Source organism: Lutra lutra, chromosome 18 (assembly GCF_902655055.1).
Source record: "Lutra lutra chromosome 18, mLutLut1.2, whole genome shotgun sequence".
NCBI classification, from domain to species: Eukaryota; Metazoa; Chordata; class Mammalia; order Carnivora; family Mustelidae; genus Lutra; species Lutra lutra.
Window position 1 is genome coordinate 33479936 of NC_062295.1, and position 27399 is coordinate 33507334.

A 27399-nucleotide genomic window follows, 5' to 3' on the forward strand; every position below is an offset into this window, starting at 1 on the left:
TGGCCTTGGCAAGTTACAGTAAGTAGTCTTCAGACACAGGAGTTTCTCTCCTCCAGCGAGAGTAGCACAGAGCTGCCAGCGTTCCATTGTCAGAGATGAGGGTGAGGAAGCAGCTGATTGGGGCATTAGTAAACGTAACTAACACCTTCACTGACAGACCAGGGAGAACACCCGAGAACAGAAAAGAAACTGAAAACAATTCTGGGTATGGCCCATGAGGAGATGATGTAAAAAACCCAAATTTTACAAATGCAAAGCTGATCCTGTCATTAAACCAGCACATTAAAACACTGAAATACAGCTTTATTGCAGTCTATTAGATTCAGTCTGTTGTTATTTTTAAATTGAGAATGAAAATTGTTCAATGCACATGCACTACTTTATAGCTGTTCACATTTATCTAGGAAAAAACCCAAGTTACTACAATTCTATTCTTTGTTTAGCGGGCTTTAAGAGCCCTTTCCAGGTGGGCCTGCACTACCCCACAGAGGCCCCTGAATGCAACCACGGGAAGCTGAGTAGTACCTACGCCCTGACTTTAGTGATGAAATCACTGGAAATACCGAACCAGTCATAAGAGGAGGAAATCGGTCCACTTCTTTTGAATTCCAAGCCAAAGTCCTTGGTTATTGGGATAATTCCCAGACTGTCTGCAACTAGTGTTTGCTTTTTGAAGTTATCACGGGGTAGGTAATACCTAGCTCAGAAACACATATCAGTTCTTTGGCTTAATTTTCAGAATCTGGTCCAAAGAGCAAGTACCAAGAAACCACCACTTGGTTAGGTCTATGGTTCCAAATAAAACCTGAGGCTTCTTTAGTAACTTTCTTTCTTCAGTTCCCTTCACTCACCCTCCCTCTGTCCTCCCGAGGCAGAAGTCTCACTATGGACATTCCATGACACAACTCATTTGAGAGCTGCTTTGCAGTACAATCTTCCGGGGACTGAGGGAAGGGGACAAATGGGAATGTGTGTCAATTGTGTCACCTTGTCTTATATGGTTGGTGCCTCTGAGAACTTGTTTTTGTTCTTACTACACGTCCAGGAGCAGACTTCTCCGTAGAAGATCACCATTAGGTTTGGAAATGGGGAATCCTAATTGTAAGGGACAAGTCATGAGTTAACACAAAGCTGCCTGGGAGCAGTACGCATGGGATGGAAGAAGACAGAAAGCCCATGGAAGAATGACTGTTAAGTCCAAGAATGCGGTCCTAGGTTAGGATTAGACTGATGATGATTAGGTCTCACTTGGACCTCTAGAATAGGAAATACAGAATCCATCCCCTTGACAGAGGCGCCTATACTACAACTGATGGGGACTGGAGAGGAATGGCTGAAGAGGTGAGAACTCAGAACTTAAGAGTATTTCTGATTTCGAACAGCAAAAACTACCTAAAAGTAAAAAATCCACTTGGAATCAGGGACTCACGATATCAGCCTGAGGGTTAAGCGAACACAAACGTGCTCCCGCTCTATCTAGCCTGAAGAAAAGGGCCTCAGTAGCCTCTCAATCCTTGTCAACTCTCAAGTGAACACATCAGAGATCTCACAACTAACGAAAAAAAGATGTAAAACAATCTTTGACAATAATCCTGCATCAGTCTTACCCTGGGAAAACATGTTCCCATAATTCTCCTGCCTGTTGTCCCTATTGAGATTCCTCCGGGCCAGGTTCTGACATCCCCATTCCTCCAGGATGAGGGACACGGCCATGTCCTCGATCTTCACCATTGCCTGAAATAATACGAGATCCCCACACTCAGTTCTCCAAAAGCTCAGGGACAATCCCGTCACCCAAACTTGGGAGTCAGGGACAGAGTTGACTGCAAACCTACAGGATGCTGGGAAAGAAAAGGTGATCATGCCAGGTTCTGGTGGATGGGGAGGGCGGGACTGGGGCCACTCTGTGGGAAAGGGCATCAAGATGGTGTCCAGGGTGGAGGGAGCTAAAAGAGCTCTAGGAAGAGAGGCAGACACAAGGGTCTCAGGAAGGCAGAGGGGCCCACCGCTCACCTGGGAATCTGCTGTGAATAGTGCAGATGCCATCGCCTGGTCTCTGGGACTGCCCTCGTGATGAGGGGCAGGAACGTGGGTGGCAGGGAGAGCTGAGGGAGGAGAAAGGAGCTGTGAGTAAAACCAGCTCTGCTCTGGGCCTCCCCTCCAAGAAGGGCCCGGGGCCTCTCTTTCCTGCCCCAGCACGTGTGATGTTCAGTGTTCAACTATAGAATAGGTAACTGCAGAGAAGCTAACGAAGAGAAAGTATGACCTCTGATATTCCAAGTCACAGGAGTCATAAAAGGGTCCTTAAAATCACCTGGTCCAATCCCTTTTGTTTAAAGAGGGGGAAACCAAACACCTAGAAAGTCAATGACTTGCCTAATGTCACACAGCTAAGAGTAGCAGAGCCAGAATTACAACCCGCCTTCCTAGTCTTCCTTATCTACGAAGTGGGTAACTTCCGGTCCATGATTCAAGTCTGGCTCACCATTTAATTTTCTCCAGTACAAGGAACAGCACTAGAGCATCACAATCTCATTCAGTTGTGGAAAATATAACACGAGCGTTAATGATCTTTAGTGGTAATATCTTGAAACACAGGGCACAAAGAGGGGGTCTTTTCTGGCCATTTTTGGTCCTCCTACTTTTCTCCCTCGCTTAGCCACAGTTTCCTGACTTAACGTTCTGTAAGGTTCAAATGTCGATGAGACATTTGCTAGTTTGCAGAAATGTGGGTCGACACTGACCTAAGACAAGATGTCTATCAGACGATCACTGACTGACGATCACACACAAACTGCCATGTGTAAGAACAACTATACAGATTTTTAAACTGCAAAAATTAAAATCTTCCCTTGCCAAGCTGTATTAGATTTGGAAACGTTACTGGATAAACAAATGATGTTACTGAGCTGCAAAGACATAAGAGAAATGAATTTGAAACTGATTACTAAACCTTGTAACTATTTCAGGCCATATAGTTATAAAACAAGCTAAAGCAAAATGTGCAGAAAGACCAAGTAGTTAGCATTTTTACCTTCTGAGAATTAGGAAAAAGATTCTGGAAGAATAGCCCTGAGAGGGACTTGAGGGTAAAGGCGTATGGATGAATTCCCTGTAGAACTATTTACTAAGCATCAACGGTCCATGCCCGGGTTTCTAAAACCGCTACGCTGGGGACAGGAAGCTCTAACTGGCATGAAAGCTACCAATATCCTCTTCAATTTTCTGATTCCCTCCGTGTAGAGCATGGAAAGACGTCCTAAACCCTGTACAGGACACAATCGGGACTGGATGGACAGCGGTGGATCAATCATCACAACGCACTGATTTACAGATTCCTCCAGAATGCACAGAGGAGAATGTTTTCTGAAGTTCTAATATTCCCACCTTAAATGTCATCACAAATGAACCCTGGTTGAGGAATGTGCCTCTATCAACGCTTCTTGAACAACGGGATTTTTAATATGTTATTTTTACTGATAGTCTACATACCTACTTTGATTTCTAAATTAGTTAAGGATATTGTTAATACTTCCCTGAAAGGAAAAAAAAATTTAAACTGATTTTTACGTATGACCTTGAAATGATTTTTCTCCTCATGTTCCTCAAAAACAAAATGTTTTTTCCATCCTTTTCTCACTGTTTAAAATTTCTGAAAGCTAGAAAAAGAGGCTATACTACATTTTTATACATTAATAAAATGTATTTTAAAAAATGATCCTTTTTGGGGCGCCTGGGTGGCTCAGTGGGTTAAGCCTCTGCCTTCGGCTCAGGTCATGATCCCGGGGTCCTGGGACCAAGTCCTGCATCAGTCTCTCTGCTGAGCAGGGAGCCTGCTTTCTCCTCTCTCTCTCTCTGCCTGCCTCTCATCTCTAACAAATAAATAAAATTAAAAATAAAATAAAATAAAATAAAATAAAATAAAAAATGATCCTTTTCAAGGTAACTTATGATCTTAACCAGTGTTTCAAAACCCAGGCTGGAAATATATTACCTCTTCCCAGCAATTTTGTGTTTAAAAAAAAAAAAAAAAAAAAAAAATCTGCCGGACATTCAAAATGCTAACAACTCCAAGAACAATGTAATGTCCACCCAAGTTCATGACATACATTTCATTTACCTTCTCAGTAACATTATCTCCGGAGGTTGGTCTGTAAATTAGATTTTCCCCGTATTTAGTAATACTGACAATAATGTATAATGATTAAAAAAAACCAGTTTTTGTTTTTTTTTAAACTACAGGCCCTCAGCAACACAGTAAGGGCACCCCCACCCAGTTGGCTTTTTTCCCACATGAAACCTTGCTTCTTACCGCGTGACTGTAAGAGGCGAGGTTTCCGAGATGAATGCTTGAAATGGGACTGGGTGGCCTCATGATGAAGGTCAAAGCTCGAGGACTCCTGCACCGGATCCAGAGGCACCATCCCCCTTGCGAGCATCTCAGGTCCATGAACTTGACCTGGCACCTGAGGACAAACAGGGTGGGCTTGTGGGTAAATCACTTTTAAAATAGGAATTTAAACAAACCAAAACGTGGTAAGCAGACCCATGGACGCAGGAGCAGGAGGCCGGCACACCTCTCAGCATCCAAGCAGAGCAGAAAGTCACCACCACAAGGACGACGAGTGCCAGCTTTCCACTGTAACTTGCTCTTTGCTCCAGGCTTAAAACCCAGGTGCTACTTACAGAGAACTGGTTTCACCTCTTCTCACCTGCTGTCCTGATAAATCAAGCTCCAAATCTTCCAGAAGGGTCACGGCCTCCTCCCCACTATCGGGACGGTATTCCTGCAGCCAGACTTGGAGCTCCTTGGGCAGGATGGAAAGGAACTGCTCCAGCACCAGCAGCTCCAGGATCTGCTCCTTGGTGTGGATCTCCGGCCGGAGCCACTGATGACAAAGTTCCTTCAGTCGACTCAGAGCCTCCCGAGGCCCAAAAGTGTTTTGGTAACAGAAGTGCCTGAACCGTTGGCGGAAAATCTCTGGGTCGGGAGGAGGCGTCTCCTGCAGGCTAGAATCCTGCCCCCACATGTGGTCTTCTTCATCTTCCTCTTCTACCTTCACTATCACGATCCCATCCTTCTCCTGGGCAGCCTGGGGGGACAGACCTGTGGCTTCCCTTGACTCTGCAGTCATCATTCAGGCTCAGGGGGTGGACTTGATCCAAATAGGGTCTGTGCTCTCCTTCCTGGCCTGGGAGATGTTTGCTGGTATGTTTCGGTGCCGTTCCTGATACAGTAAATAAAATTATTAGTACTTTTATGAAAAGTGACCTGTGTTAGCACTTCACACAGAGCTGGACATCGAGGCACTGAGAACACCTCTGAAAAGCAAAAGAAAAAGCCTCCAGAGGTGCACTGTTTTCACTGTCACTTTATATATTAAGGTTTGCAGAGGGGTTCCTGGCTGCCTCGGTCAGGAGAGCAAGTGACACTCTTGATCTTGGGGTTCTGAGTTTGAGCTCCATACTGGCTGTAGGATTGCTTAAAAATCAAATCTTAAAAGGGGTGCCCGGGAGGCTCAGTCAGTTAAGCGCCTGATTAGGCTTAGGTCATGACCTCAGGGTCTTGGGATTGAGCCCCATGTAGGGCTCCCAGCTCAGCAGGGAGTCTGCTTGGCCCTCTCCCTCTGCCCCTCCCCCTGCTTGTGCGGTCTCCATCTCTCTCGGGTAAAGAAAATGATTTTAAAAGATTTTATTTATTTATTTGACACACAGAGAGAGAGAGAGATCACAAGTAGGCAGAGCAGCAGGCAGAGAGACAGGGGGAAGCAGGCTTCCTGCTAAGCAGAGAGCCCAATGTGGGGCTCGATCCTAGGACCCTGAGATCATGACCCAAGCCGAAGGCAGAGGCTTACTTACCCCAATGAGCCACCCAGGCACCCCTCGGGTAAAGAAAATCTTTAAAAAAAAAGAAAAAAAAAAAGGTTTGCAGAGAGAAACCTCCACTAGGCCAATTCCAGCCTCGGGACTCTGCGTGAGTCCAAACACCTAACCTCCCGGGGGACAGCAGATTATGAGACGAGACACTTAAGCACTCAGCCCGGTGAGAGAAGAGCCTTAGCGGGCACCAGGCTTCCAGCAGTCCTCGCATCATCTTACTTCCTCCCCCAGCAGCCCTAGCAAGGAGGCACAACCACTAGTGCCATTTTACAGATGGTGTGTTGCGACTGCCATCAACACCTTCCCTTGGTTCAATGCTGACCTGTCCCATGTCACTGAGTGCATCCCAAGGAAAAAGTGGGAGCCTCCCTCCCCCACAGAGAGCTGCCAAAGTGCCCTCGTTTCACATGCCCACTTTTAGGAACTGTGGTATTTCCCAGTTTATCTGAGACCAGTTATGTGGAATAACAGATTATTTTATCTACGTTGAATGAATCCTGCTTTCATAAAAGAGAAGAACGAGGGCTGGGCAAACTGGGCGAAGGGGGTCAAATGATAGACTTCCGCGTCTCAAATAAATGAGCCACAGGAATATAATACACACAGTGGTGACCAGAGTTAATAATACTGTGTCGTGTTATCTGAAAGTTGCTAAGTGATCTTAAAATTTCTCATCACAAGAAAAAACACTCTGGGTGCCTGGATGGCTCAGTTGGTTTAGCATTTGCCTTCGGTCAGGTCATGATTGTAGAGTTCTAGGATCGAGTCCCACATCAGGCTGCCTGCTCTGCAAGGAGTCTCCTTTTCCCTCTCCCTCTGCTGATTCCTCTGCTTGTGCTTTCTCTCTCAAATAAATAAGGAAAATCTTTTAAAAAAAACTTTATGTTAAAAAAAAGCAAAAAAATCTGAAATTTGGTGATAGATGTTAACTAGATTTACTGTGATCATTCTGCCCAAATATCAAATCATTACTTTGTATACCTGCAACTCACATATCATTATATGTCAATTACAGCTCAAAAGAAAAGAAAAAAGACAAGCAGCCTAAAGACTCTGGCAGAGAAACTACAATTTGAGGAAATGCTAATGGTGCAAATACACGTGAAGAAACAAATTGCACAGATGAAGCTTCTATCTACAGAAAGGTCTTATTCACCCAAGATTAGGAAGTAAAAACCAATGTCAATCTAAAATCAAACAAGATGTCAACCAATAAGTAACAAAGTAGCTGCTTTAAAGAGGAAAAAAAAATGTTACAAAAGACTATTATGGGGCACTTGGGTGGCTCGGTTGGTTAAGCAACCGCCTGTGGGTCAGGTCATGATCCCAAGGGTCCTGGGATCGAGTCCCACATCCGGCTCCTTGCTCAGCGGGGACCCTGCTTCTTCCTTTCTCTCTACCTACTACTCCACCTGCTTGTGCTCTCTCTGTCAAATAAATAAAAAAAGAAAAAAAAAGACTATTATGATAACAGTCCTATGCTGGGAAACAGTCTCCACTGTTATGTAATTTTAACTGCCAAAAATGATACTCAGTATCCTGGAAAAACTTCATCATCTATACATTTGAAAAACAAGTAAATATTTTCTACTGTTAAAAATCTTCCAAATGAAGAATTTTATGAATCTTAAAAATCTGTTTTTTAAAAACACGAAACACCTTTTGATTTTTTTTTTTTTTTTTTTTTTAAGTAGGCTCTATGCTCAATGTGGGGCTTGAACTCATGATCTACAAGAGCATGCCCTACTGACTACTGATGCCAGCCGGGCATCCCACCCTTTGATGAGTTTTTAAGAACAGGTGATTTAGAGGTATGGGAAATGGAGATGTACTAGCTGAATTTCAACAACCAAAATTTAGCACAGTGGATAGGACCAGTCATGAGTTACTAAGTGGAGCTGACAATGTGTTTCTTCCACCTGAATTGACAAATCTTTCAGTGAGGTTTTCTTTTTCAATTCAACAGCACCAAATTCAAGCTTTAGAGACACAGCATCCAACTGCTGTACAATCCAAAGCCAGAAATTTTATTTATATTTTTGAGATTTTATTTATTCGAGAGGGACAACGCAAGTGGTGGGGAGGGGCAGAGGGAGAAGCAGACTCCCCGCTGAGCAGGGAGCCAGACACAGGGCTCCATCCCAGGGTCCTGAGATCATGACCTGAGCCGAAGGCAGACACATGAACCAAGGGAGCCACCCAGGCGCCTCTCAAGTCAGGAATTTTAAACTAGCAAGGAAATTTTAATTACATGGCTCTCATGAAAAAGATTATTAATAATTTTGATGGAAAAGGAATCTCGTGCATTTAAAGCACAAAATTATTTTTCAATAGCACAATTTAATGTATTTTTTTGGTTTTATTATACAAAATGCTGGGAATAAGAGTGCATGTATACAATTTTTTAAGTAATTTTTACAGATAGGAGCATGTGTCCAAAAACAGATTTGGAGATGACTTTTTTTTTTTTTTAAAGATTTTATTTATTTATTTGACAGAGAGAGAGATCACAAGTAGGCAGAGAGGCAGTCAGAGATAGAGGAGGAAGCAGGCTCCCTGCTGAGCAGAGAGCCCGATGCAGGCCTCGATCCCAGGACCCTGGGACCACGACCCGAGCTGAAGGCAGAGGCTTTAACCCACTGAGCCACCCAGGCGCCCGAGATGACTGTTTTTTGTTTCGTTTTGTTGTGAGCGGTATGCTTCGTGAATTTGCATGGCATCCCTGTGAGGAGGCCATGCTCATCTTCTCTGTATCATTCCAGATCTAGTGTACGTGACGCCGAAGTGAGCACTAGAGAGGACTGTTTCAGTGGCAAAAACTAGGACTTTAATCTGAGATTTACCACACAGATTAGTTTTTCTATCTTAACTTTTTTGCCCTTAAAAAAAATTAAAGTCCTTATTAAAGTAGCAGACTATGAGAATGATAAAAAACACTACCTCCAAAAAGGCTTTCTATATAAACTGAGAGAATGTGGGGATTCAGTCCTTTTCTCCCCATGATTTTTAAGCTGGTGAAGCCCAGGGCAAACCATCCTCCAGCCCTGCCCGCTGATTTCCTTCAGACCAGTTCTGCACCCACAGTCCTTGCTGCAGTAAACCGATGTTTTTCAACTTCAGAGCGGCTTTTGTAAAAAGTCCTTCCAGCTACAATCATTCAAATTCCTAAACATCTCCAGATCTACAGTAGGCAGAGTGTCCTCCTAGACTGCGGGGAACACAGAGATGACTCCTATTTTTACATAAATAATTATAGTACAAAGCAGAACGTGCCGACCGTTCTAAGGTTTCAACACCAGCGCTAGAGGAGCCAGGGAAATAGCTCATGTGTCAACAAGGTAGCTTCTAGCAAGAGGCACCCTGGAGCCGGGGCATCAGAATGGCCAAGACCTCCCTGGGAACGCTTCCTCCACCGGAAGAGGCAGTGAGTGGGCAGGCCGAAAGATCACTCCTAGCTTCTTCTCAACTAGAGGCTATATAATTCCTATGAGCCTTAGTTTCTCTAATTTCATTCTGCAAAGTCAAAAGAAAGACTACCTTTTCCTGCTACGCCTCCCACGATTACTTTCCACCACCCTAATTCAGACTCCCCATCTCCCGTCTAGACTGGTGACAGGGTCCCCTGGTTTCCCAGCTGCAATCTCTCCCCAGTCCAACACGAACAACAAACCGAGGTTGGTGCAGTATTGTCAAAGAATGCTTCTGGTCATTCCCTCCTTCCCCTCAATTAGTCAGTGAATCCTTCGTATCTACCAAGTTCATGTTCAAAGAACATACCCCTAGTCTACTTTTCCAGTCTGATCTCCCACTACTTTTCTTAGCAGTGACCCCCCACTCCCCGCACGCACACACAAACACACATTTCAGCCCATCTGGCCATTTATGTTCCCTACGCACAAGGTGTGATGTTCCCTCTTCAAGCCTCTGCTATGCACAATTTCCCGCCATAACAACTTTGTTGGTCCAATTTGTACTTACTCTTCAAAATACAGAATCTCTCCTGATATTCCAAATTAAATAAGATACCTTCCTCTTTTGAACACCCTCGATCTATCTTTCTTCATATTTATGCCACGTATATTCTCCTCATATTATCTGGGCTACAGTTTCTATCACTTCCCAACTAAATTCTAAGCCCCTCGAAGACAGAACGTCTTCTTTGTACTTACCCGTTAGAGGACCTGGCGGTTTAATTCCAGAAACAAGAAGTACTCAAAATATCCTCTCTCCCCCTGCACTTATTTCCCGTTAGTGGCAATTAGTGATCAGATATTCTACTAATACCTTAGTCACTAAAACCCAGGATCTCACCTTCCTGGACTCCTCTTCTTGCATGGATTCAAGGAGAACTGAATTCCTTGCTTGGTCTCCAAGCACTGGGGAGAATGATCGAGATCCATCAGGTCCCCCTTCTCTTGGCTTTCCTGCCTTCCCTCCCCTTCCCACTACTACATGTCCTACCTTACTCTCAGATTATTTTTACCAAAACCCGATGGCCTTCCAGGCACCACCCCACAGTACCTGGTCCTAGCTTCCCCTCACAATTCACGGTCCATCATCGATTTCTTCCCCTCTCCCGTGTGAGCCTTTTCTAACCACAAAACGAATATCTTCTAATGAGGCCTTGGATTCTGACTGCCATCCATTTCTCACAGCACAGTCAGTGTCTGGAATTTCCTCTCCCAGTCTCCTCTGCCTTTTCAAATCCTCCTCATTCTTCAGAGCTTAGCTGAAATGCCACTCCCCCCTCATCGTTGTTCAATTCAAGAACATTCGCTCAGAGGCATAACAGTAAGGGCGGGTGTTCACTGAGTGCTGTCCGTGGACCAGATATGAAGTTTTGCACGTAACAGTCTCAGTAGACAGTAGCTACAATTATCGCCTCACTTTACACTGCGAAAACTAAAGTTTACTGACGTTAAAGAACACACCCAAGGTCATACAGCAATTAAAGGGTAGAGCCAGGATTTGAAATTCCGTCTGTGGGACCCCTCAGTTCAAGCTCTAACCATCATACCAAGCTCATTCTGTCCCAACATGTGCTATAAACAAGAGCTACTATGTACACACAGATTCTTTTCAAGAGGGGGGGGCTGATGAAGGTGCCTGTGAAGGATGATGACCCAGAACTGGCCTCATCTGTCACCCGCTGTTTTTACCAGAGAGCAGTGTGGCTAAGGAGACACAGCAGGAGATGCGAGTAGGAATCATGTCAAATCTAATGGGTGGGTGGGGGACCATCCAACAGGATAACTGAGCAGGACAGGTACGGAAACTAGCCTAGCATCACAAAACTCTATTTTTATGAAAATTTTATCCTTTCTCAGCTATACTAAGGAGGAAAAAGGAAAGAAATCTTGATCTGTGTTGCACATAGACCAGAGTTTTAAAGAGTGGGATATTTTGGGGGGCAGTTGGCTGGTTCAGTCGGTGAAGTGTGCAACTCTTGATATTGGAGTTGAGTTCAACCCCCATGACAGGTGCAGAGCTTGCTTGGGGGGGGGGTGTAAAAAAAAAAAAAAAGAGTGGGATACTTCTTGAGTCAGTGGGACTCAAAAGGAAGAGACTGAAGAGGAAGTGAGACCCAAAGGGACAGAGATGAGGGCGCGGGCACATTCCCTCTTCCCCCAGTTGGCAGGTCCTCTTCCCCAACTCTGGATATTTCTGCTCCTGCTCTGGGGAAGAAAAAGTACCAATGGCAGTTGAAGGGCTGGGTTTTATTTTAGGTTTCCCAGATAATCTCAGCAAATAATCTTTTGTCCTCTCTCTAAACTTCCGGCCCAAATGTTCTCTGCCAACCATCTGCCATGGAAAGTTCTTATCTTTCTCTGTAATTTAAATTTTCATGCTCCTTCCTCAACTGGACTAGTGCTAGGGGTATGCTTCTTTGTTTCCTTACTAAAGTAAGCTCTACTCTATGCCCAAAGTGGGGCTCGAACCCACCAACCTTAGAAGAGTCACCCACTCCACCAACTGAGCCAGCCAGACTCCCTAGGCCAGGCTTCTTTGTACCACTTGGACCACTTAGTACCATTTCTTGCGAACATTAGTTTTTAAGAATTAATTGACTGAATTTGTGGTGTTACTATTTATGTGCCCACGCCTTCAGCACTCGATACTTCCCTCAAATTTTAGCCCCAGGGGCTACCTGGAAGAGCTTCAATAAGCTGAACCACCACCTACCAGCCGATAATTTTAGGCAGGTTAATCTCTCTCTGCATTTGTGCAATGGGGATAAAAAATGTTACTCTCCTCACAGGGTTGTGCGGATTACATGAGTTAACAGATATAAAGCACTTGTTTTTTTGTAAAGATTTTATTTGACAGACAGAGATCGTTAAGTAGGCAGAGAGGCAGGCAGAGAGAGAGGGGTAAGCAGGCACCTTGACGAGCAGAGAGCCCCATGCGGGGCTCAATTCCAGGACCCTGAGATCATGACCTGAGCTGAAGGCAGAGGCTGTAACCCACTGAGCCCTGATATAAAGCACTTAAAACAGGGTCCAGCATTTGGTAGGCAAAAAAGAGGTGCTTTAATTTTTTCAATAAACAGTAAGAGAGATAACTGTGCTTTACAATTCTCAGCCCGCTTAAAAGACTAAGCAACAGGAGAATTTCTGTAATACTGAAAGCAGCACAGGTTGGAATACCCACATTCTAGTCTCCCAAAATAAGTTACACACCCCCGAGTGAGTTATTTAACCTCTCTGGCACTTAGTATCCTTATCTGTCACATGGGGGAGGGGAGCAGAAAACTACCTCTGGGATCCCTCGGAGCTGAAAAACATTCTGACACCCTATCCGATTTAGATAAGATTACCCCCAGCAACTGGTTTTCACCGAGGATGAATATCAACAATTTTCTTACAAAAAGGGCTTGGAGTTACAACTCAGTTTATTTCAAAGGCTGTCTTCTAAACAGGCCAGTCTTTTCCAGGGCACAGTCTTGAAAGTTTAAACAAACTGCATTCCACCCCATCTCGATTTTTGAACAGAGCTTTAAAAAAAAAAATCTAAGATTTTATGTATTTGAGAGAGACAGAATGCGAGAGAACACAAGCAGGGGGAGCAGCAGAGGGAGAAGCAGGCGCCCCACTGAGCAGGGAGCCCAACCGGGGTCTCGATGCCAGGACCCTGGGATCATGACCTGAGCTGAAGGGCCGAAGGCAGACACTTAACCGACTGAGCCACCCAGGCGTCCCCCAATTTTTTTTTTTTAAATATGAAAAAGCTCCCTTTAAAAGACAGCCACCTACCCAAAGAATACCGAGTACCTCAGAATGACAAGGTAAAATTTAACATAACCACTCACCTGTATTTAGATGCAATATAAAGTCAGAAAAAAATTAAATGTTTAGATCAAGTAGAGAATCAGTAAAAGACTACGTATGTTAAGTAGCTATTTTCCTTGTTTATACATTAACACTTTTGAAAGCGGCCTGAAATAACTAACGGGCATCTTGCACAATAATTCAGAGACAACACAAACTCGGAGATATCTTCTGGGGCAAATTATCATTCTGGTTCCCTATGTAATGTAAGCTATTCTCCACATTTGGGCTGCATATATACCAACAGTACTTCGTTGATCTGGTTACAATGAATTCTCCACAATTCCATTCAACAAGTATTTACTGACCACCTCCAATCCGCCTTGCACTGGCCTGTACAATAAATGCTTTCTTTGGTCCCAGGCCATGTAACAGCCACTCTCTATAATGAAAGTATCTTATTGTGTGCCAGAGGCACTGCAGGAAAGGGAGGGCAGGGGACGCCGTGTCAGGCTAAACTGTGGCTGAATTTTTCAGTTATACTGAGCAAATACTTTCAAAGCTGGAAGGGCCTTTGAGAAAATCAAGTTCATTTTATTCAAAGATGACAAAACTGAGAGCTGGAGAAGAGTACTCTATCATCCAAGGTCACTCAGGCCATCAGTCTCCTAGTGGCCTGGTGCAATTTCCACAAACTCCCTTCACTCTTCACCGGCTCCAAGACAAGCAGTGAGTAATCCAGAACCGGGGAAAAGAAAAATCCACCCAATCTTCCGGACAGATCATTTTTAAAGGTCTTCAAAATATTCCACAGGGCATAAAGCGAGTGGGATGTATAAAATCCAAATCACGTCTTTATCCACTCTAAGCTTCAAATACTCTTTTAATAACCGCTTGGGGGTAGGGGTGGGGTGAGAAGCAGGTGATTTGGAAACACGTAAGCGGCACCTCGAAACGTGTCCATTGCTCAGCCTTCCGCATGTTTCATCTAGAGGTCCTGAAGGACCCCGAAAAAAGAAAAACAACAACAAAAAACAACTCCCCAAACCCTCTCACTGGAATCAAAGCAAATGGCGACGGAGGGAGGGCAGTAATATCAGACAGGGGTCGGCTCGCTCGCGAATCCGGTTCTCAGAAACGTCAAGTGACAATGATGACACTGCGGGCGAGGGGACCGGAAAGGGCCCGCAGACGGCTTCTCCCCAGGTCTCCGTGCACCCCAGGCCACTAGACCCTCGCCCCCTCCCCGCCTGGGCCCGGGGGGCGGGTTGGGACGTCTCCCGGGGGACGGCGCTTCCAACCGTCGGGTCTGGGGACGGACAGGGGCTTGGGCTCTCTCCACATTCCGCCCGAGCCTCCTGGAGGGGACCCCGGGGCCGCAGCTGCAGAGCCCACCCTCACGCACACACCCTGCGGCGCCGCCCGCCCTCCCCAGAGGCCGGCCCCAAGTCTCACCGTGAGCCCCGGGAGCGGCCTGGGGACGCTGGGCGAGAAAGGGGAGCTGACTCTGGGGCTCAGGCCGGCCGAAGGGCGCTGCACACGGACCTAGGCCCTCCCGACGCCTCGACACAGACACAATGACTCACAAAGGCCGGAAGTGTGTCAGCACCTCGCCTTCCGGGACTGCGCTGCACTTCCGGGTTCTCTCTAGGAGCGCGGGAGGATTTTGCATCTCGGTTGCCGAATCGCTGGACCCGGCTCCCGGCCTCGGGGCTCGGCTCAAGCTTCCAGCCGTGAGGCTCCCCCGCCCGGCTTGTGCGCCGGGAGTTAACGCGGGGGACCGACGCGAGGCGGGGTTCAGAAGTCCCACAGACAACCAGGCTGCCCGGCTCACACAGCAGTCCATATGATAATTCGATTTCTCCTGTGCTTTCCATCCAGTAATTATAGCTATTATCAAGCAATAATAATTCTTAGTAATTGCATGCCTGTGGCAGAGCCGCTGAAGCAAGGGTGTGTCAACAGAAGACGAGCAAAATGAAGCCGGAGTGGCTGGTTCCACAAAACTGCGCCGCTAGCTTCTCTCTGGCCCCGGAGACGTCGGCCAATGGAGTGCGTGGTGTTTTCAAATATTTTGGCCTGTGGACATAGGATGTATTTCCACAATCAACGTGTATATATATATATATATATATATATATAGCACGTGTTTTGTCCATGTGGCATACGCTACTACAGCAGTTTGAAAGGAGCTTGCTCTGAAAACTTTTGCCCTCCGGGTGCTTTCACAACCTGCAACAACCCTGGCTTTCACTTTTACCTGAGAAACTCAACCTTGCTCCACTTTCTGTGCTGCAAGGCTGACCCGGCTTTAACGGCTGCGAATTTGCTCTATGTTCCAAGTCAAATTCAGGAGAGGGACTGAACTTAGTAGTGGATGCAAGACTCCTGTTGCTTGGGAGGGATCACTTGGGGGGGGGGGGGAAGGCTTGAAAACTAAAAAGCAATTACAGGGGGCGCCTGGGTGGCTCAGTAGGTTAAAGCCTCTGCCTTCAGCTCCGGTGGTGGTCTCAGGGTCCTAGGTTGGAGCCCCACATCAGGCTCTCTGCTCAGCGGGGAGCCTGCTTCCCCCCACCCCCGCCCCTGCCTGCCTCTCTGCCTACTTGTGATCTCTGTCAAATAAATAAATAAAATCTTTATTTAAAAAAAAAGCAATTACAGTATCATTAAATGAAAATCGCAAAGTGGAGAAACAAACTTACTCCTAATCCCTTCCCTGTCACCACTTACCCCTCTTCCCTCCGCTTTCAGATATACGTCATATCTTTTTTATTTATATTATTATTATTATTATTATTTTTTTAGAGAGAGAGAGAGAGAGAGAGATCACAAGTAGGCAGAGAGGCAGGCAGAGAGAGGAGGAAGCAGGCTTACTGCTGAGCAGAGAGCCCGATGCGGGGCTCGATCCCAGAACCCTGAGATCATGACCTGAGCCGAAGGCAGAGGCTTAACCCACTGAGCCACCCAGGTGCCCCTATATTATTATTTTTAAAAGATTTTATTTATTTATTTGACATGAGAGAGAGAACAAGGAGGGGGGAAAGCAGAGGGAGAGAGACGGCAGGTTTCCCCACCAACCAAGGTGCCTAATGCCAGGTTGGATTCTAGAATCCTGGGATCAGGACCGGAGCTGAAGGCAGACGCATAACTGATTGAGCCACCCAGCACAATGTCTCTGTGTGAGTTAAATGACTGAATGTGTACAAAGGTCACAGCAAAGCACTTGGCACACGGTGAACACTCAATCTTACTTACCACGATTATTGTTATTTGTATCATAATCTAGACCAGAAGAGGAAATCACAGCATTGACATCAGGATGGGGGTAAAGAGACAATAACCAAAGAAGACACTGTGGTGGTGGCGTTACGGGAAAAGCAAAACATCTGTGTCCATGATCATTAAAGACATCTTGGATTATTTCCTAAGGATAGATTCCAAGAAATGAGATTGCTGGTCCCACACGTAGTCAGAGAGTCTACATGAAATCGTGCTGGTGACCCCAAGGTTCTATACCTACTGGCAAATAGCCCTGCTTGTGAGATCAGCTGACATCTGCATAAGAGTTTCGAAAGAACTCGAAGTACTACTAAATGTAATGATTTACTATTACAAAGAAACAATGTACTTTAGGCCTGGCAGGTTGCCCAGAACAAGTAAAAGTTTCGGAAGGGAACTCCAGAAACTGTGGGCTCTTGCTTGGGAAGACTGGTGGGGTTAATTCTGAAGGGACACATCCCCAAGTGCGCTGCTGACACCAGGCACTAGGGCTCTTGGCGGTGTTTTCTCAAGTATCAAATGATTTCCTGTTGTGAGCTTCTCAGGGTTTTCCCTGTGGGAGCCAGGTGGGTGCTGGGTCTAGAGTGAGAATCTGTTTGATTCAGTCTTGTACCCAGAAACATGAATACACTGGGGTCACTATAAGCTAAATTTAGCTAGAGGGCTGGCTCACTGATTGAGCATGCAGCTCTTGATCTCAGGGTTCTGAGTTCGGGTCCCATGCTGGGTGTGTAGATTACTTAAAAATAAACTCCTTTTAAAAAATATTTTATTGGGGGACACCTGGGTGGCTCAGTGGCTTAAAGCCTCTGCCTTCGGCTCAGGTCATGATCTCAGGGTCCTGGGATGGAGCCCCGCATCAGGTTCTCTGCTCAGCGGGGAGCCTGCTTCCCTTCCCCTCTCTCTGCCTGCCTCTCTGCCTACTTGTGATCTCTGTCTGTCAAATAGATGAATAAAATCTTTAAAAATATATTTTATTGGGGGGCGCCTGGGTGGCTCAGTGGGTTGGGCCGCTGCCTTCGGCTCGGGTCATGATCCCAGGTCCTGGGTTCGAGCCCCACGTCGGGCTTTCTCCTCAGCGGGGAGCCTGCTTCCTCCTCTCTCTCTGCCTGCCTCTCTGCCTACTTGTGATTTCTCTCTGTCAAATAAATACATAAAATCTTTAAAAAATATATATATATTTTATTGGGATGCCTGGATGGCTCAATCATTGGGCATCTGCCTTCAGCTCAGGTCATGATCTCAGGGTCCTGAGATCAAGCCCCACATTGGGCTCCCTGCTCGGCAGGCAGTCTGTTTCTCCTCTCCCACTCCCCCTGCTTCTCTTCCCTCTCTCACTGTGTCTCTGTCAAAATGAATAAATAAAATCTTTAAAAAATGTATTTTATTTATTTGAGAGAGAGTACGAGCTGGAGAGAGGCAGAGGGAGAGGGAGAAGTATGACCTGATTTCCCAATGAGCATGAAGCCCGACATGGGGCTCGATCCCAGAACCCTGAGATCATGACCAGAGCTGAAGTCAGATGCTTAACAGATTTTAGATGCCCCTAAAAATAAAATCTTTTAAAAAATTTACTTAGAGATCTTTTTGGTCACTCAGTGTGATTTCAGGCACCAAACCGTTGTCAGGGTGGCCTTGTGCTTAGGAATTTTCCAAGACCCAAAATAGCAACATATTCCCATGGTCTTCTCTGGTGTGGGTTTTACTTTTATTCACCTTTTGTGGTGTTGTCCTTGGAGATTCCTAGCTTTAGGCAGAAGACTCAATCCCTGGCTTTGTCTCCCATCCCCCTTACATGTGGCCTATTAAAACCCATATTCTGGGTGCCAGAGAAGAGGAGACAATCCAGGGAAAAGTCTCTCTGAGGATGTGCTTATCCCTCTGGATTACAGCTTTCTTGTCATTTCTGGTCTCCAAGGAATTCCCTTACTTTCCCATCAGCTCATTCATAAGTAAGTAGAAGATGGTTTTTGCACGGAACCCATCATTTCTCAGTGCGCTATATGGGGAGGGTTTCTCTGCTCATCTTGGCTGCCATATGGCCAGAGGTGGAAGTCTAGGAGGATATATATTTAAGACTTGCGAGTCTGAAAAATTATAGATGGCGTGGCTGGATTAAAACAGGCTTGATCATTATCTTAGAGCACTAGAATGAAAAAGCTCAAGCAGAGTACAAAGGACAAATACCAGGAGACCAACCATAACAGATTCTTAAACACAGGAAACAAACTGAAGGTTGCTGGAGGGGAGAAGGGTAGAGGGACGGGGTAACTGGGTGATGGACATTAAGGAGGGCACGTGATGTCATGAGCACTAGGTGTTATATAAGACTGATGAATCACTGACCTCTACCTCTGAAACCAGTAATACATTATATATTAATTCACTGACTTAAACAAAAAACAAAACAACACAAAAAACAAAGGACAAATACCTAGAGATACTACTTTATAGGGAAGATAGTGTGTTTATGGATCTTATTCTGGGGGGACAAGCCCTCCATGAGTGCTTGCTGATTGGACGGAAGCCAGGAAAGGGCAGAGTTAGATGGAATTTTTAGTTGGTTGAATTACCAGACCCAAATCATATTAACAAACTCACAGCAACTTTGAATGTACTCTCCAGAGCCAGCTATTACTGGGTTCTCTCCCATTTCCTGTTCAACAAGATTCTTTTATATGTACTTTATGCAAACTGTTTCCTGTTTTATCAACGTTATATATGGGAATGTTGGTGACAGAAAGTTAGATTTGTACATGACCCTAAGCCAACAGCGTTAACTTGGATGTCGAAGGAGGAAAAGCAACCCTTGTCCCGATACCCATGCCCCAAACAAGGAATGGGTGAGTTAAAATGTAATAGGGCCAAATGTTCTGCATGCAGATGGAAAAGTCTAAAACACATCCTGTAGCCACCATCCACGATGGAACATCAATCTGGAAAAAATAAGTAGGAAAGGACTGGATGTGGAAGATGGAGCTTTTGACAGCCATAGTGGTGAGCAAGGCCCAGGGCTCCTCATGGGCTGTGAACTCCGAGTGAGCCAAGAGTGTAGTTCAATAGCAGTTGGACAAGTCTTGGCCATGGACAGCAGCACACAGTCCAAACATGAAGCAAGAGGCATGGCTTCCTCTGCAAAGACTAGGACACCTGGGCACAGGGCTTTGCCTTCCAGGCACCTGGACCAGCCAGAGTGCAGGGAGAAGGAGATTAGCAACACAGGGAAGGAGCCTTGGAAGCTTGTCCTCTAGGGTTCTGCAAGAGCGAGGTTGGCTTCGATTGAAGTGGGAGCCCGGGAGGGAGACGGCATTAGTTGGCTGAGGCTGTCATAACCAGGTACCACCACTAAGCAGCCTCAGCAATGGATACGTATCATCTTAGGTTTGGAGGCTAGAAATCCAAAATCAAGGTGTCAGCAGGCCTGGTTCATTCTGAGGCCTCTTTCCTTGCCTTGTAGATGGCTTTCTTCTCTTTCCTGTCCATGTGCCTTCACATGGCCTTCCTGCTGTGTGTCTGTATCCCTTCTTTTTTTTTTTTTAAGATTTTATTTATTCATTTGACAGACAGAGATCACAAGTAGGCAGAGAGGCAGGCAGAGAGAGAGAGGGAAGCAGGCTCCCTGCTGAGCAGAGAGCCTGATGTGGGGCTTGATCCTAGGACTCTGGGATCATGATCTGAGCCGAAGGCAGAGGCTTTAACCCACTGATCAACCCAGGCACCCCATCATAGTTACATTTTTTTCTTGTGATGAGAACTTTTAAGATCTACTCTCTTGGCAACTTTCAAATATGTAATATACGCAATTAACATTAGTTGCCATGCTGCACACCATGTCCTCATAACCTATTTATTTTTTGATTAATTTATTTATTTGAGAGAGAGAGAGAGAGAGAGAGAGAGAGAGCATGCACAATTGGGGGGAGGGGCAGAGGGAGAGAAAGAGAGAATCCCAAGTAGACTACGCTGAGTGTAGATCATGACATGGGCTCATTCCCACGACTCTGAGATCGTGACCTGAGCTAACATCAAGAGTTGGTCGGTTGCTCAACCAACTGAACCATCCAGGTGCCCCTTATTTATTTTATAACTTGAAGTTTGTACCTTTGACCCCTTTTACCCATTTTGCTTAACCGCCTACCTCAGCCCCCTCTGGCAACCACCAATCTGTTCTCTGTATTTATGAACTTTTTTTACCCCTCGATTCCACACATAAGTGGGATCATACATATGTCATTTGTCTTTCTCTGTCAGACTTATCTCACTGAGCGTAATGTCCTCGAGGTTCACCCTTGTTGTAACAAATGGCAAGATTTCATTTTTTATGGCTGAATAGTATTCCATTGTAGGAGCATATCTATCTGTGTATATAAATATACATACATATATGTACATTATATATATTACATTTATGTATACATAAATAATACATATACATATACATTATAAATACATAAATGTAATATATACACATAAATGCACATTATATATATACATCAATAAATTAGGTTATTTCCATGTCTTGGTTATTGTAAATAATGCTGCAATGAAAATGGGAGAGCAGATAAGTTTTGGAGTTAGTTTTAAAATTTTTTAATTAATTAATTAATTAATTTTTTATTAACATATGATGTATTATTAGCCCCAGGGGTATAAGTCTGTGTTTAAATTTTAAATGTAGGGATTCTGATCCTTATGCTTAGAATAGTGGTTGGACTGCAACAAGGTGACCCAGAGGGAGAAGGAAGTCCAGGCCAGCTCGGTTTTGCTCAGTTGGGACCACTGGTGATTCTCCTGCAGGGGAGCTCCCCCTCTTGACAGTCCCATTCATATCAGGGAAGGATGTCAGGGGACCCAGCTGACCAGTAGGTCCCAGCAGAAGGTCACTCTAGAAGGTCACTGTAGGGTTCAGATGGCACTGGTTCTAATCTTATCTGTACTGTGTTCTCTCAGGCTAGTTATGTGACCTCTTGGATCCTCAGTTTTTCTGCAGAACTAGGATTATACCAGCATCAGGCTGCAGTGAGGCTCTAGCTGAACTGATCCACGTCAAGCCACAGGCAGAGTTCGTGCCATGCTGTTAGCCAGGTGGCTAGCAGCGCCTCTGTTATCATGATTATATTTTCAGACTCACACGGAACACAAGATGGGTTGAGGGCTCTGGACTGTTGAAGGACCCATGGGCTTAGGCTGCACGTGTAGGCCCATTCGCCAGCCCTCCCTGCCTATATGTCATCGACAGGCAGCCCCTGTCTACCGCACACAGAGGGGGCAGGGTTGTAGGAGAGCTCACCACAACTCCAGTGGCTCTGGCCAGCAGCCAGCCGGAACAGGGTGGCCTTCCTCACCCTTTAAGAACCAAAGTAAAGAAGACACTGATAACTGCTGTGAAGTGTGTAAACCTGGCGTTTCACAGACCTGTACCCCTGGGGATAAAAATACATTATATGTTTATTTAAAAAAAAAAAAAAAAGACACTGATGCCACTGGGCCGTGTTCCCAGGTCTGGCCTTTCATTTCCCCAAGGCGTATGCAAATTTTGCACGACCCTCTCTGAAATTCTGGGACTCAACCTGAGGACATGATACTAAGGCTTCTCGGATTATCATGGGAGCATCAATCACAGGCAGACTGAGAGTCATTTATAACAGTGCCTCCCCCCCGGCGGTCCCTTGGGTGGCTCAGTGGGTTAAGCATCTGCCTTTGGCTCAGGTCATGATCCCAGGGTCCTGGGATCGAGCCCCGTATTGGCCTCCAAGCTCAGAGGGGAGTCCGCTTCTCCCTCTCCCTCTGCCTACCCCCACTCCTGTATCTCTCTCTGCTCTCTTTCTCGAAAAAGAAAAAAAGAAATAAAAAATCTTTACAAGGCCTCCCGCAAATGGCCTTTGGTATAGGGCAAATGGCAGAGGAGAAAGATACACGCACAGAGATGCATCTCGGAGTCAGGCCAGAGCCTGGAGAGCCGCTGAACCAACCCCAGAGCCCAGAGCTTCCTCTAAACTTCAGAGCAGTCTGTCAAGGGAGAGGATCCTCTCCCTTGCGGGGACATTGCAGGGTGAGGAAGCCCACTGGAGGAACCAACTTTGGGGACCTGCCATTCCCGGCCAGGTGATCCCTAAAGCTTCTGGTTCTGGGAGTCACAGCCCGATTTTAACAATCAATGACAGGCACTGAATGTCAGCAAAGAATAAGGAAGGACCCAGGAGAGGGCGAGTTGGAATTTTTGGAGGAAGCGAAGTGAGGACTTTGCATTAGGAAGAATACTTGAACGCTTATAAATAGCATTTTATCGGGAAAGTAATGACAGGCAGGTTGGTTGGAGGGAGGATGGCAGGCCGAGTGAGAGGCACTGAACGCAAAGACAAAAAGAAAACCGAGCAGGTTCGGTGGCTTGGGCAGAGATGAGCAGAGATCCGGTGGGGAGGAGGAGCTAACTTTGGAACGGGACTCCTCCATGCGAGTGGATGTCCACGTGTACGCATGCAGATGTGCTCCCCAAGCTGCAAAACTCAGGAACACGCTAGTCATTCTAGAAAAGTGGTCACTGAAGGATAAACTGGCAGGAAGAGAGGAGGGCCAGGGTGGGACAGTGGGAAAGGAGAGCCCAGGAGACGGGGCTGGTGACTGAGTCAGGTGCAGGGACTGGGCTAAGGGTGGCGGGGACAGAGCTGAGGAGTATTAATCAGTCACACACGGCACAGCAATTTGGCTTGAGCTCGACTTAAGGGACAGAGATGAAGAGAGAAAGGGAGAAGGCTGAGCAGTTTGGTGTCTGGGGTTGTCAAAGGGAGGATAAAGGGCTGGGAAGAAGTAGCCAGGTGGAACACAGCTAGCGGCTTCAGGGAGACACGCTGGGGTTTGAACGCAGGGAGCCACAGCCCAAGAGGAGACGGGGGAAGGAACGTGGAGGCAAGTTTCAGGGATTTTATACCTCGCATGCTCGCCTCCATGACTTTGCTGGTGGACAAGTACGGTGTGTATGTTACACACAGTTTCATGCGGTTGGTCCCCAGGCTCTCCATCCATCTGGCACCCATGGAATGCCCTATTGGGACACCCCGGGGCAGACCCATGGTCCTTGCACAGTGCCCTTGAGGCTCATTGCTAAGGGTTCCACTGTGTCCCCAAAATGCAATGCTCTCTCCCGGGAGCCACCTGCCATGACGTGGTTACAGGCTGGAACAAGATCTCTGTACATCTCGATTTATAGCCAAGTGGGGAGGTGGTGGGGTGCTCCATGAAAAAAGAGTGTGCAAACTGTAGTCACTTGGCCTCTACCTCTTGCTCGGTGTGTGGTTTTGTGCAAGCAACTTGACCTCTCAAAGTGTGCATTCCTTCTCTGTAGAATAAGGGTGATTTTGGCCACAGCTACCCACAGCTACCCACTCTGCTATCTTGAGGATCATGGTGGATATGACAATGCTTTATAAATTATTTTTTAAATTCATTTTTTAAAGTAATCTCTACACCCAACGTGGGGCTCAAACTCTTGATTAAGACTCTACTGACTGAGCCCAGCCAGGCACCCATGACCATGCTTTTTAAACCACAAGTCACCTTACAGGTGGCAAACATCAACATTCTTTACGTGCTGAAAACTGCCTTTCTCCCAAACTTGCAAAATGCAACTGAGGGAAAAGATCCTGGACAATTTGTCTGGTGTAGGTCTGGATTAAAGGGAAAAACAAAAAAAAAACAAAAAAAAAAACCCAAAAACCAAACCCAGTACTGTTTTTACAATTTTTTTTTTCCAAATTGTCCACATTCACGCTCAAAGAAGAGACACCCATTTCTTCAGAAAGCCTGTTGTCAGGGGGTTGTCTCCCCAGAGGCCCTAGAACACAGCCAGTGCCTGACCTGCAAATGCCCCCCCCCTGCCCCCGGCCAAAAGGCTCTGCTAGAGAAGAGCCAGATGGCCAAGGCCACCTCCCTCCCTGTACAAACATCTGTCACCCAGCAGAGTAAACAGGCCTCCCTGGGTAAGAGGAGCCCCCATGCTGCTTCTGTGTGGTGTAGCCCAGAAACAAGGAGGCTCAGCCAGCAGCTCTGCACTGGGGTTCTGTCTTCAATCCGGGCCCCCAAGCAACAGGGTCATCTGTTTTGGCTCCTTCTCTGTGTAAACAGGGCTGGCAGCCCGTGTGGTTTGAGGACGGCCAGGCCCTGCTCTCCCTCCTCCCCACGCAAACACATTACAAAGAATCTTTGTAACTGTCCAGCAGAGTGGCCCAGCCCAGAGGAAGGGAGCCTGCATCCGGGAGGGGGTGAGGGGAGAGGGAGGTGCTGGAGGGTGGCAAGGGGAGGTGGCCGAGGGATGGTACCCAGCAACTCCCCATAATGTATGATGTGGGGGCATCAGCGTTGCTGTGTCTAACCACCAGAGAAAAGGGTCTGTCACCTGCAGCAGAAATCAGGGTGCTGAGAGAAAGGGAGGGAATGAGGGCTGATATCCCGCAGTTCCAACACCTTTTTCAAAAAAAGGACTAAGCCTGGGGCCCCTGGGTGGGACTAAGCCCTCCAGCTCAGGATAGAAGAAAGAATATTAGTTGGAAGGTTGAGAAAACAGATTATATTCCTACCTCCACCCTGCAATGAGCTATGTGCCCTTTGGATGGTGCCTTAACCTCTCTGAGATTCCTTGTCTAGATAAATTAGAATCATACTCTCTGCCATTCGTTGAGCTCCCTCCATGTGACAGGGACTTCAGGTATGTTAGTGTATTAATCCACACTGCTACCCAGCGAGGTCGGTGTGGTTACTCCCACTTTTGAGATAAAGAACGTGAGACTCGGCAAGCAGAACGGACTTGTACAGAAAAACACACCAAGTGGCAGAAGGACCTCTTCTCTCTGCCAAACTCCATCCTGTCCCTGCAACTCAGAAAGGTAGGACATCTTTCCTTGATGTGAAAGTCGAGACTAGACAGGTACTGGCCTACCTAGAACAGGCTTTATTGCTGGAAACAGAGGCTCTGACTCAGATAAGCCCGTGGCCTGGGAGTCAGGGCTCTGGCTCCAAGCCCCCACCTTTTCCAGAGATCTCCTCCCCTGGTCCTTATTTATCACCTTGGTTAAAATCCAGGGAAAGAGAACAATCAACAACTTGTTCCACCCCGGGGAGAACTTGGCCGCGGGTCTTGGAGTTCCTGTTACCACGGCTTCCACTCCGAGGCACTTCATAAATGTCTAAATTTCCATGCGTGGGGGAGGGAGGAAACTTGTAACCCTTATACCTACAGACAAAAATGAGCACTGGGAGGCTTCGCTAAGGGGAAGAGTAAGACAGGTTAAGAGGATTTTTTTAAGACTTATTTATGTATTTGAGGGCCCATGGGTGGCTCAGTGGGTTAAAGCCTCTGCCTTCCCCTCAGGTCATGATCTCAGGGTCCTGGGATCGAGCCCTGCATCCAGCTCTCTGCTTAGCGGGGAGTCTGTTTCCTCCCTCCACTTTGCCTGCCTCTCTGCCTACTTGTGATCTCTGTCTGTCAAATAAATAAATAAATAAGTAAAATCTTTTTAAAAAAAGACTTATTCATGTATTTGAGAGAGAGAGAGAGAGAGAGCACGAGTGGGAGGGATAGAGAATTATCAAGCATATTCGTGCCTAATACGGAGTCCGATGGGGTCTCGATCTCACAACCAGGGGATGATGACTCGAGCCAAAACCAAGAGTCAGATGCCTAACTGACTGAACCCCCCAGCACCCCTAGGTTCAGAGGATTTTGACGATAATCTCTTAATGATGATATTCTAGGAAGGGGGGGTTCCTTAAACTTCTGCCCCTGGGCCAAAATCAGCTCACCACTTGTTTCTGTAGTCAGAGAGCTAAGAATTCCATGTTTTAATTGTTGAAAAAAGGGGCACCTGGGGGCTCAGTCGACGAAGGGCCTGCCATCGGCACAGGTCATGATTTTGGGGTCCTGGGAACGAGCCCTGTGTCGTCAGGCACTCTGCTCAGAGGGGACCCTCTTCTCCCTCTCCCTTTGCCTCTCCACCCTGCTGCTGCTCTCTCTCAGACGAACATACAAAACATCTTAAAAAGAAATTATTGAAAAACAATAAAAAGAATAAAAAGAATTATGACATGTGAAAATTATATTAAATTCAAATTTCAGTGTCCATAAATAAAGTGATTCTGGAATGCAGCCACGATTGGTCATTCACAGAGCAGCTGCAGTTGCTTCTGCCCTGACAGTGGCTGAGTTGGGTAGTTGTGACATCAACCATGTGGCCTGAAAAGCCTAAAATATTCACCATCTGGCCCTTTCCAAAAAAAAGTTTGCCATCTCCTGTTCTAGGAAGAGGCACGTGCTTAGGGGGAGGGTACCACCGTCCTGGAGGTAGATATTCATTGACTCCCTAGTTAATGATGTAGCTCCCACCCCTCTTCTGGGCCTGGTGTCCCCAGGGCCAGCAGGGTCTGGTGGGTAGCCTGAGGGGCGTGGCCTCTCAGACCCACCGTCCCTCCATTGGTCCTGCTCTCCCTGGTCCCACCCTTCAAAGGTCAAGCCCCCAATCCAGAGTGCTGGCATCCAGCCAGCCTTGGGCCTGGGGAGGTAGACTGGATGGTACACACCCCCCCTCGAGACAGACCAAGAAACAAGATGAAGACACTGACAGTTGGGAGTCAAGTTCCCACCAGATCATCTAAGGGAAGCTCATAGGGGACAAAGCCTGCCCACACGCAGAGCTTTGCAAGGGAGCTTCCCTGAGTTCCACGCCAACATGTGTGAATGGACAGCCAAGACGTTTGAGGAAAACCCTTATTTTAAGGCTGGGTGTGGTGAGGGCCCCGCTTGGGGCTGATCCAGAAGACAGGACACCACGTGACAGAGCCGTCCAACGTGTTTTACTGGGTGGACCGTGCCCAGGATTGCATGAAAGGACCTTGCGGATACAGCGGCAGCACAGGGTGGGGGTGGGGAGTGGGGAGTAGGGCAAAAGAACACTCAGGAGAGAGGGGACTAGGAGAGAGGACT

General features: G+C 46.6%; 1 protein-coding gene, 1 long non-coding RNA gene and 1 other non-coding gene across 7 annotated transcripts in view; 1 reads left to right on the forward strand and 2 right to left on the reverse strand.

Annotated features, from left to right (window-relative positions):
• Positions 1-27399, reverse strand: part of ZKSCAN1 (zinc finger with KRAB and SCAN domains 1) — a 47659-nt gene that overhangs the window by 9938 nt on the left and 10322 nt on the right. For 2 of the 5 annotated variants that reach the window (XM_047713491.1, XM_047713487.1), the window contains exons 1-5: positions 14604-14741; positions 4713-5228; positions 4313-4466; positions 2014-2105; positions 1608-1734 (exon numbers count right to left, since the gene is read on the reverse strand). In XM_047713491.1, the coding sequence (XP_047569447.1) occupies positions 1608-1734; positions 2014-2105; positions 4313-4466; positions 4713-5138 (799 nt within the window). In that variant the 5' untranslated portion in view covers positions 5139-5228; positions 14604-14741. The other 3 variants (XM_047713489.1, XM_047713488.1, XM_047713490.1) reach the window with 3 other exon arrangements.
• LOC125091217 (U6 spliceosomal RNA) lies at positions 8566-8672 on the reverse strand. Its single transcript, XR_007124615.1, has one exon. It is a non-coding gene; the product is annotated as a U6 spliceosomal RNA (small nuclear RNA).
• Positions 14751-16520, forward strand: LOC125090652 (uncharacterized). The gene is made up of 2 exons (XR_007124407.1): positions 14751-15200; positions 16435-16520. It is a non-coding gene; the product is annotated as an uncharacterized LOC125090652 (long non-coding RNA).